Source organism: Diospyros lotus, chromosome 7 (genome assembly GCF_014633365.1).
Source record: "Diospyros lotus cultivar Yz01 chromosome 7, ASM1463336v1, whole genome shotgun sequence".
NCBI classification, from domain to species: Eukaryota; Viridiplantae; Streptophyta; class Magnoliopsida; order Ericales; family Ebenaceae; genus Diospyros; species Diospyros lotus.
Window position 1 is genome coordinate 33321935 of NC_068344.1, and position 11956 is coordinate 33333890.

General features: G+C 31.7%; 1 protein-coding gene across 1 annotated transcript; it reads left to right on the top strand.

Moving 5' to 3' along the window:
* Positions 1-10262: 10262 nt before the first annotated feature.
* LOC127805815 (calmodulin-like protein 6) lies at positions 10263-11511 on the top strand. The gene has a single exon (XM_052342601.1). The coding sequence runs from the start codon at positions 10293-10295 to the stop codon at positions 11115-11117; it is 825 nt and encodes a 274-aa protein (XP_052198561.1). The 5' UTR covers positions 10263-10292; the 3' UTR covers positions 11118-11511.
* The last annotated feature ends 445 nt before the right edge of the window (positions 11512-11956 follow it).

An 11956-nucleotide genomic window follows, 5' to 3' on the forward strand; every position in this document is an offset into this window, starting at 1 on the left:
CCCAGCAGGTTCACAAGTAGAGGGGCTGAGAGTGGACACCATCCCAGATCGGCTAAAGTGACGAGGTTGAGAGTGGACATCACCCCAGGTTCCTTTGAGCGATAGCATTATTGTCTAGATGGACGTGGATTCCAAGGATTAGTGTTGATCTTCTTACGGCCAAAGTAAGTGTTGACGTGATCCACAATGCTTTTGAGTGGGAGCATAATGTCTGGCATGATAGTAGGATGACACCCGAGTTCATGCGTTGAGATTGTCTCTCTTAAACAGGATTGTGTTATGGCAATGTGTTAATGTGGTTATGTTGCCTTCAAAAAGATTGTTCTTTCCCTGGGATACTAGTTAAGCATTGTGTGAGATTTTCTTGGATAGGGACAGGTTGAGATATGTCGGTTTATTTCATGGTCTTGCATATATTCATGGAAATATTTTTGAACTGTCACTTAGATAATTCAGTATCTAATTTGGACTATGTCCCTAGAATATTCAAACCTTCTAGGTGAAAACAGTAGCGCCAAGGAAAGAAAGTTATCGAGATGTAGCCGTTAACTACATTGGAGACATTTAGTATATATTTTGGATTATGTTTGAGGTATTTAGTTGTATTGTTGAGAGATTAATCTCTATGTATTTTGTTTTGAAGATGTCATGTCAAACAATGGTACAGTTTCTATATTATGAATAAAGGAATTACGGTTAATATAATTTGAGTTTCGATCTTGTTTCTGCTGATGTGATGATATTACTTGTCTTACTTTATTGATTATTAAATTTCATATGCTGAAAAGGTAAAATTGAGATTGTCCGGGTCAAGGCCGCCTCAAGGGCTTTGGGGGCCCTAGACGATTACTAGGGGACTTCTAAAAAATACTTAAATTTATTAAAAATTTATTTTTTTGAGATATAAAATTATTAATTAAAATTTTGTATTCTAGTTTAGAAAGTAATTTTTTTTCAATTGACAATATAACCAAATTACTTAATCTTTCATGTGACATAATTGAACATAAATAAAATTTTATTAATTTTAATTTTAAAAAAATTCTTTTTACTAAAGGTACAATAACAAAAATAGTTAATAATATTCTATAAATTATCCATGCATTAAGAAAAGAATTTACCTTTTTTTATAAAATTTAGTATTGCAAGTGGTGTTTTTATTTTTATGATTAAAATTTATTTTAAATTTTTTTATTTTGAAAGTAAATATAAATCATTAATATATATCATATTTAAAAAACAATTAAAATTTAAACAATTTTTCTTCAAATTACCATCATCAAGTAATTTTAACTTTTTTATGTTATAAAGAAAACTAAATAGATAAAATAATTAATTTTAAAAATTCTTCAATAAATAATTTCATCTATTTCAATTTCATTCTCATCAGTTCTATAAAAAAATACAATTTACAGAGAAACTATCTATACATATATATATATATATATATAGAAAAAGAGAGAGAGAGAGAAAGAGGGAGAAAAGTGGGCGAGAGTCTGAAACAGTGCGACAGCCTTCTTAAACAATGAAGCTTTTGGGCAAGGCTTGCTACCGCTGCAATTTTGAGGCCCCCCTCTTAGTGGCAGTGCTACAACCTCTTGAAGTAGTGAAGCTTTTGGGCAAGACTAGCTACCGCTATAGTTTTGGGGCTCCCTTCTCAGTGGTATTGTAGCAACCCCTTAAACCAGTGAAGCTTCAAGGCTGGTTGTTACTACAATTTTGAGGCCCTTCTTTTTTTGGGGCCCTAGGCATAGGCTTTACTGGTCTATGTCTTAAGCCAGCTCTGGTCGGGATTTGATTTATGTTAAGCGTATGTTGAAGAAAAATATATTCCCAAAATCTTGAATTAATACACATTTGAGAAAAGTAAGGTATTATATTTAAACTCGCTAATTGTTCCTTTTGTCATCGTGGCATAGCCCCTAATCACCAGTCTTGCTAGCAAAGCTCACTAAGAGCTCATCAAAAGCCAAGCTCATCTATGATTTTCCAAAGTGTCATTGGTTATGCCAATAGAAAACCCTAAATGAAATCACATTGAATTTGTTTCTAATTGTTTAATCACTTGGATTCCATTTGTTTACATCGCATTTAACCATCGCTATTACTTTAGGCTATGCTTAGAAGTTTTGGATGAATTTGGAAGGATGAGAGAAAGAAGAGTTCGTGAAATGAAGAAAATTAAAGAAAGGGTGGGGGAAGGAAGAAGAGTTACCTTCCCATCATTTGAAAAGATTAATTGAAGAATGAAAAAGAATTCTATTAGGGTTTAAGTGAATATAAAAGAAACACAAATGTCATATTAAAATTTTAATTTAGTCCTTATCTTTTAAAATCTAATTCATACATAGCACAAAAGAAAAGCCAAAGAAAGAACTTTTAATTAAAAAAGGTTCACGTTGGCTCTCAAGCCCTTGATTTGGGGAAAGAGATTTTTGTAATAAATAGAGGAAATGGGTTCCCTTACTCTTAGTCTTTTGAATTACATATAATATTTCAATATTAGATGAAATAATAAAAATATCTTTAATATTTGAGAAATAATAGTAAATTCCCTTTAACTCTATAATTTTTTAGATACATTTTTTTCTTATTATTGTTAAAGTTGCTACTATCTGATAAAAATATTCTCGTATTTTCTCCTTTTTTTTTCCTTTTATCATTTATCTATCAATTGACTAAAATACTTTGTTTATTTCTTTATCTTTCTAGTTCAACAATATTTAAACTGTTGCTAAATTGGAGAGAGAAAAAGAGATTGATAAATAATCTGATTTTGATTAATTTATCATATAAGGAGAAGAAATGAAGTGTGTGAGAAAATATGAAAATATTTCTATCATATTAAAAGTTTTAATTTATGTGGGGTAACGATAAGAGAAAAATATAATTAGAATTATAAAATTAAAAAAAATCTCTATTATTTCTCAAATGTCATAGTCATAAATGTCTATTCTAAAAACAATAACATACGTTTCCACGTTAAAGTAAAATATAGTATTTAGTTATTTGTTTTTTCATTTCATGCCTATTGGTGCTCCAAAAGTCCCTTTTTGAAATCTTGGAGTGGCAGATGAATCTTGGGTTGACGTATAGTGCGACTAGTCAAATATATTAGGTCATACGAAATTTCTTCGTTTTTTCCCCTCGATCGAAATATCCTCTGTTTTGCCCAAAAGAAAGATTAATTGAATTATACATAATTTGTCCTTTTTTGTCGAATCTCAAAAACATAAAATATAATTTATCTTATTTTTTAAAAAATACCTTTTTAGTTAGTGATTATTAATCAAGATATAGATCGAAAAATGTAAGATATAGATCATATTTTAAAATTTTATCATTTTCAATGTATTTGTTAAAGTTATCTGACGATCTTAGAAAAAGAAGTCACGTGACTTCTTATTTACTATTTTCTATATATGTTTATCACTTTTCTTATAAGATAAGCATATCTTAGATTTTACAGATAAAAAAAAATAACATGTGCATTCTAAAAAATTTAACAAATAATTTGATAAAAATCTTAAAAATTTATCAATCTTATCTTAATTAGTCTATATCTTAGTTTGAAAAATATTAATTTTTTTTAAATACAATTTTATCTTAAACCATTTTAACTTTAACGAACGCTACTACCTTAAGAAAATAAGCATTCACCTTTCTTTTTTTCTTCTTTCTTTAGCCTCTTAGCCCAAACATAACGTCTTAAGTGGAGAATCTTTCCTTTTTTCTCCTTTCTTCATCTTTACACTTAACGGGATTCAACAGGTAGTTGAGATTATTCATGATCAAACTCTAGAATCATTTTCTCCTCAATGCAGAAACCATGAACAACTGCAACATAATTATTGAAAAACTTCAAAACAAAGGAGATGTATTGATCAAGGAAGATAAAGAAGAAGAAAAAGAAGAAGACATAATCCAAAGCGAACACATTGATTGCCTAAAGAATCAAAACAAGTGATTCAACTGCAGCGAGGTGAGCTTTCTTGCTATACATATCAAGTTGTCGCAGTCTGATTTTGTTTGTTGGCCGAGGAAATCAAGTCGTGTAGCTTTCCCTTGAAAAACTTGTGCTCTATACATTCTGATTTTCCTCGCAATTTAGCATTTTGAATCGCATTCAAGGTGAGTAGTTTTTTTAAAAAAATTACTTTTGCTACATGTGAATGATTTAACCTATGAATGGTTATTTTTATGTGGATGGTTCATTCAAAGTGGTTATTTACACGTGCATTTAATTTTGTGTTTTAAATTATATGCATGAAAATGTTGGTTTTAAATAATACATCGAATCATGGTATGTGGCATTGGCATCTTTATGTGTTGTCCATGAGAGATGTGGGATATCAACCTGTGTTGTGGCACTCGAGTGATAATATTAGGGAAGCGTGTCAGGGAAAAATGCCCACTTATGACAAGAGTAGACACCACCCCGGTGGGTTCACAAGTGGAAGGGCTGAGAGTGGACACCACCCCAGATCGGCTAAAGTGGCGGGGTTGAGAGTGGACACCACCCCAGGTTCCTTTGAGTGATAGCATTATTGTCGAGATCAATGTGGATTCCCAAGGTTGGTATTGATCCTCTTGTGGCCAGAGTTAGTGTTGATGTAATGCCTGGCATGATAGTAGGATGACACCCGAGTTAATGCGTTGAGATTATCTCTCTTAAGCAGGATTGTGTTATGGCAATGTGTTAATGTGGTTATGTTGCCTTCAGAAAGATTGCTCTTTCCCTGGGATACTAGTTAAGTGCTGTGTGAGATTCTTTTAAGGAGGGACCAGTCAAGATATGTCGGTTTATTTCATGGTCTTGCATATATTCATGAAAATATTTTTGAACTGTCAGTTAGATAATTCAACATCTAATTTGAACTATGTCTCTGAAATATTCAAACGTTCTAGGTGAAAACAGTGACGTCAAGAAAATGAGGTTATCAAGATATAGTTGTTGACTACATTGGAGACATTTAGTGTATATTTTGGATTATGTTTGAGGTATTTAGTTGGATTGCTGAGAGATTAATCTTTATTGTTAAGCCAACTTGCTCATATTAATTAAGTTTTGATGATTAACAAAAATATTTTTATGATATAAATGTATTTCTTTCTCATATAAAAAAATAAATTTATTTTGAATTAAAAGTGGGTACAAAGAGTAAATTTATTTTGAATTAAAGGTGGATTGTCTTTAAACATGTTTTCTTCTTTTGATCATTTATGTATCAAAAGTTTATGTTTGAATTTTCATTTATTGATAAATGTTTTTATTACTTATGCAAAAAGTGTATTTATTTTGAATTAAGGGAGAATTATTTTTATACATGTTTTCTCTTTCTCATACAAAAGTAAATTTATTTTGAATTAAAGAAAATTAGTTTTAAACATGTTTTCTCTTACTCATGCAAAAAGTAAATTTATTTTGAATTAAAGGAGATTCCTTTTAGATATGTTTTCTTATTTTAATCATTTATGTCTCAAAAGCTTATATTTGAATTTTCAAATCCTAATTTCTTATGCAAAAAGTAAATTTATTTTGAATTAAAGGTGAGACATGTTTTCTTATCGTTTGAGAAAATCTAAACATTTTTTGAATTTCAAATTTCATATTAATCTTTTCTTTAGTGGCTAAAATGCTTATAAATACGCCCCAAACTCATTTTTTGAGTATCCATTACACATATTGCAAATCCAAAACTTCCAAAAGCTCTTAAGTTAATTTTCAAGCATTACAAGACTCTCAAAGATTCATTGTTCATCCACCGAAGAGCTACAAGGCAAGAGGAGAAAAGTTATTCAAGTCTTTTACGATAAATCTGAACTTCTCCATTTGAGGTTACAAATTTATTTATTTATTTAAATATTATTGGCTTGTATAATTTGTTCTTTATTGCTTATTTGTGTCCAAGTATGGACAAATTATTTGTAACATTTAAATTATTATTGAGTATTGTATAGGTTTTCTATATCCGTTAAAATCTAAATAAATCGAGTTTCCAAAGTAAGCTAGGGAGAAAACCTTGGTGTAGTGGTTGCCTAAAACCCATTGTAATATATGTGTGTATCTAATTTCCAAGGTGAACTAGTAGGAAACCTTGGTGATTTTGATTTAGTGGGACCCCAAGGGTGGTTAAATATTGGGAGAGTGGACTAGGTGTATGTGAAGACACGGAACCACTATAAATTATCTTGTACCTCATTGTATTTATTTTTGTTATATTTTGTGACTTACATTTATTATTAATCTCAAATATAATCTATTATATTTATCAAATATATATTTTTCAATAAAATCATTAATTAAGAATATTTATTAAAATTGAAAAAAAAATTTATCACTCAATTCACTCTCCTCTTGAGTGGCCATATCCTAAGAGACCAACATCTATGTATTTTGTTTTGAAGATGTCATGTCAAACAATGATACAATTTATATATTATGAATAAAGGAATTACGATTATATATCATTTGAGTTTCGATCTTGTTTCTGCTGATGTGATGATATTACTTGTCTTACCTTATTGATTATTAAATTTCATATACTGAGAAGATAAAATTGAGATTGTCAGGGTCAGGGCCGGCTCAAGGGCTTTGGGGGCCTAGGCGATTACTAGGGGACTTCTAAAAAATACTTAAATTTATTAAAAATTTATTTTTTGAGATATAAAATCATTAATTAAAATTTTGTATTCTAGTTTAGAAAGTAATTTTTTTTCAATTGACAATATAATCAAATTACTTAATCTTTTATGTGACATAATTGAACATAAATAAAATTTTATTAATTTTAATTTTAAAAAAAATCTTTTTACTAAAGGTACAATAACAAAAATAATTAATAATATTCTATAAACTATCCATGCATTAAGAAAAGAATTTACTTTTTTTATAAAATTTAATATTGCAAGTGGTGTTTTTATTTTTATGATTAAAATTTATTTTAAAATTTTTATTTTGAAAGTAAATATAAATCATTAATATCAAATAGTGTATCATATTTAAAAAACAATTAAAATTTAAACAAATTTTCTTCAAATTACCATCATCAAGTAATTTTAACTTTTTTATGTTATAAAGAAAACTAAATACATAAAATAATTAATTTTAAAAAAAAAATTCAATAAATAATTTCATCTATTTCAATTTCATTCTCATCAGTTCTATAAAAAAATACAATTTACAGAGAAACTATATATACATATATAGAGAGAGAGAGAGAGAAGTGGGCGAGAGTTTGAAACAGTGCGGCAGCCTCCTTAAGCACTGAAGATTTTGGGCAAAGCTTGCTACCGCTGCAATTTTGAGGCCCCCCTCTCAATGGCAGTGCTATACCCTCTTGAAGTAGTGAAGCTTTTGAGCAAGACTGGCTACCGCTGTAGTTTTATGGCTCCCTTCTCAGCGGTATTGTAGCAGCCCCCTAAACCAGTGAAGCTTCAAGGCTAGTTGTTGCTACAATTTTGAGACCCTTTTTTTTGGGGGGGGGGGGGGGCCTAGGCATAGGCCTTACTGGCCTATGTCTTAAGCGAGCCCTGGTCGGGATTTCATTTATGTTAAGCATATGTTGAAAAAATATATATTCTCAAAATTTTGAATTAATACACATTTGAGAAAAGTAAGATATTACATTTAAACTCGCTAATTGTTCATTTTGTCGTCATGGTACAACCCATAATCGCCAGTCTTACTAGCAAAGCTCACTAAGGGCTCATCAAAAGCCAAGCTCACCTATGATTTTCTAAAGCGTCATTGGTTATGCCAATAGAAAACCCTAAACGAAATCACATTGAATTTGTTTCTAATTGTTTAATCACTTGGATTCCATTTGTTTACATCACATTTAACCATCGCTATTACTTTAGGCTATGCTTAGGAGTTTTGGATGAATTTGGAAGGATAAGAGAAAGAAGAGTCGGTGAAATGAAGAAAATTAAAGAGAGGGTAGGGGAAGGAAGAAGAATTACCTTCCCTTCATTTGAAAAGTTTAATTGAAGAATGAAAAAGAATTCTATTAGGGTTTAAGTGAATATAAAAGAAATACAAATGTCATATTAAATTTTTAATTCAATCCTTATCTTTTAAATTCTAATTCATACATAGCACAAAAGAAAAGCCAAAGAAAGAACTTTTAATTAAAAAAGGTTCACGTTAGCTCTCAAGCCCTTGATAAAGAGATTTTGTAATAAATAGAGGAATTGGGTTCCATTTCTCTTAGTCTTTTGAATTACATATAGTATTTCAATATTAGATGAAATAATAAAAATATCTTTAATATTTGAGAAATGATAGTAAATTCCCTTTAATTCTATAATTTTTTAGATACATTTTTTTCTTATTATTGTTAAAATTGCTACTATCTGATAAAAATATTCTCGTATTTTCTCCTCTTCTTTCTTTTATCATTTATCTATCGGATTGACTAAAACACTTTGTTTATTTTTTTATCTTTCTAGTTCGACAATATTTAAACTATTGCTAAATTGGAGAGAGAAAAAGAGATTGACAAATAATCAAATTTTGATTAATTTATCATATAAGAATGAGAAATGAAGTGTGTGAGAAAATATGAAAATATTTTTTTTTATTTCATGCCTATTGGTGTTCCAAAAGTTTTTTGTCAGAGTCTTAGAGAAAAATATGCATCTTGGGTTGACGTATAGTGTGACTTGTCAAATGTATTGGGTCATATGAAATTTCCTCATTTTTTCCCCGATCGAGATATCCTCTATTTTTCCCAAAAGAAAGATGAATTGAATAGTAAAAAATTTGTCTGTTTTTGTCGAATCTCAAAAACATAAAATATAATTTATCTTATTTTTTTAAAAAATATTTTTCTAGTAAGTGATTATTAATCAAGATATAAATCGAAAAATATAAGATATAGAAAGTATTTTAAAACTTTGTCATTTTCAATATATTTGTTAAATTTATCTAATGATTCTTGAAAAAAAAGTCACATGACTTTTTATTTATCATTTTCTATATGTGTTTATCACTATCTATTTAAGATAAGTATATTTTGAACTTTACAGATAATAAAAAATAGTACTTATGTCATTTAATGTATTTTAAAAAAATTAACAAAAAATCTTAAAATTCTTATCAATTTTATCTTAATCATTTTATATTTTAACTTAAAAAAATATTAAAATTAAAATCTTCTCTAAATAAAATTTTATCTTTATCATTTTAACTTTAACAAACGCCGCTACCTTAAGAAAAAGAGCATTCACCTGTCGTTTTTCTCTGCTTTCTTCAGCTTCTTAGCCCAAACATAACGCCTTAAGTGGAGAACATTTCTTTTTTCTCTGCTTTCTTCGTCCTCTTAGCCCAAACATAACGTCTTCTAAGTGGAGAGAGGGGCTTCGGGGGAGGGAAAGAAAGGCATCTGATGCCGAGCGAGGACGGCCAATAGAAGAGGGTTACTTCACACTTTAAGTTAACAATAAACTGGAGATGCCTTCTCAGCTCAAGCTTTTTAGTCCCATTCTTTAAGGTCAAGGGCCCTTCACTTTAAACAAAGCATATCATTTTACTTGTCTTCTGATAAGTACAGGATACCTTGCCTTGAACGTTGGAGAGAGACTCTCACTCAAAAGGCCTTTTTCTTTCGTCCTCCAATCGGACGGCTGGGGACCCATATGATGGATGAACTCAGACTTTTGACTGGAATCGGGAACAACATCATGATCAGAGCCCTATGAGCTATTGTGGCATTAACTCCGAATGAATGACAGCAAGGCAGTGATTGCGTGCATCGTCTGTTGTCATCAATAGCAAGAGCAAACGCTCATCGTAAATGGGTCCTTGAATTTTTAGCTTGCAGGGTCTGTGTGTGTGTGTGTCCCCTTAACATTTGAAGACAACATATCCCTTTCCAGCCTTTAAATAATATAGTTTGTTTTTAGTATTAAAAATATAAATTGTTATTAATAATTAAAAGATTGACTTGCAAATTTTTTCTATTACTCTTAATATTTTAAGTAAAAAGAATATATTTTGCAAAATGATATGGATGTGATGATGATATTTTAACAAATAAAAGTAATTTTAATAAGTAAATTATTAACGCACCAGCACCACCCACCGTTTGTCAGATACCATTTTTCATCCATTATTGTGGGATGTTAGCTAGGTGGACACGTGTCACGATCAAGGCGAACAGCACGGAATTTTCCGTCCCTCCGGTCGTCCGGAATCTCTTTGTACGGTTGTTACAGTTAACGCGTTTTGTGGGGAATCCTGAGAGCGCACCAAACACCGCGTAAAAAAGCACGTCTTCTTCTTCTCCATGGTTCTGAAAGGAACATTTCTACTGTCGACAAGCAAACCCCTTCTTTCTTTAGTTCTTTATACCGCCAATCCAAATCCCATTGTCTTTGTTCTTTACTGTCTCTCCTTCTCCCTAGCTCTGTTGCATAGCCAAAACGAGAAGAGGAAGAAGATGTTTACGGCCATAGTTTTACTGTCAATTCTCTTCATAGCCAGTCTTGTGTATACTGTATTGAATTCTCGAACCAAGAAGCCTATCGTCCCATGGCTAAAGTCCCTTTTCACAAACCCAACTTCACAAGATGTTGCCAGCAGGAAGCCAGCGGGAGCCATGGAAACAGAGGAAGCGAAGAGAACTAGCGGAAGCGGAAACACCCAGAAAAACAAGGGCGAGCTGAAGGGCGTCTTCGCGACGTTCGACAAGGACAGGGACGGCTTCATAACGAAGAAGGAGCTGCGAGACTCATTCAAGAACATTGGCATGAGCATGACAGAGGAGGAGGTGGAGGAAATGGTGGAGAGGGTGGATGCGAATAAGGATGGGTTGATTGATCTGGAGGAGTTCTACGAGCTGGTCGGGGCGGAGGCTGCGGAAGGGGAGGGCGGCGGCGGGGAGGCGGAGCTGAAGGAGGCGTTTGGCGTGTTTGACGGGGATGGGGATGGGCTGATAACGGTGGAGGAGTTGAGAATGGTGTTGGGTGCGCTTGGGTTGAAGGAAGGGGGAAGATTGGAGAGTTGCAGAGAGATGATAAGGAAGGTTGATGCCGATGGAGATGGCATGGTTAATTTTGAGGAGTTCAAGAAGATGATGAAGGCTGTGCCGGGCCTTTCTGCAATTTCTTGAATAATTCAGTCTGAATGGAGGAGGAGGAGGAGGAGGAGGCCAAATTCATTGATTGAGTTGATAGTCTAAAATGGCCCCCCAAAAAAATGTCTTTTTGAGTTGATTTTTAACAATCAGCTGAAATACAAAAGACATTTTAGTTATTTTTGACTTATCATCGATGAATGAACTCCACTTCTCTGTTCGGACTGAGTATCCTTCTTGTTCATGAACGTTGTTGATTTGTCAACTTTGGGGCAGGCAGGTTGGGCACTTTCGCCACCTCTTGTTCCTTTTCTTGTCTTTGGTCTTTGCTTTTGGGTGGAAATTTAAGGGCAAGTTGATGGGATGTACATCAAAAAAAATGTTCATAGTCTTAATTAATTTATTTATAGTTTCCAGCTTCTAACTGCTATGATTGATTGACGTGTGTGCAAAAGGGTTGGAAAATTTGACCGGCTCTTAAGATCTAGTTAATAGTTATTATTGCACATAAGATAAGGCTCAGTCGTCTTAATATACTGTTTCTATCTTGTCTTCTAACCGCCTATGCAAAAGACCAGAAAAATTGGGGGCTGTTTTGATTTTGGGGGCAATTGTCTATTTTTATTTTCATTATTATTTTGGAAAAAAAAAATTAGTGGACTAATGTGGTGTTTTCTTTACCATTCGGATGATTAAGCCCACCCTTTTCATGACTTCAATATTTTGAACCAATCAACCTAACATATATATATATATATAATTATGTATTTTTAGCAATATAATGATTAGTTTATTTTTTTAATAAAAAGTAGAAACCTCCTCAAAATGAATAAAAAGAAATGCATAGAAACTAAAAATAAAATCAAATTATGTTG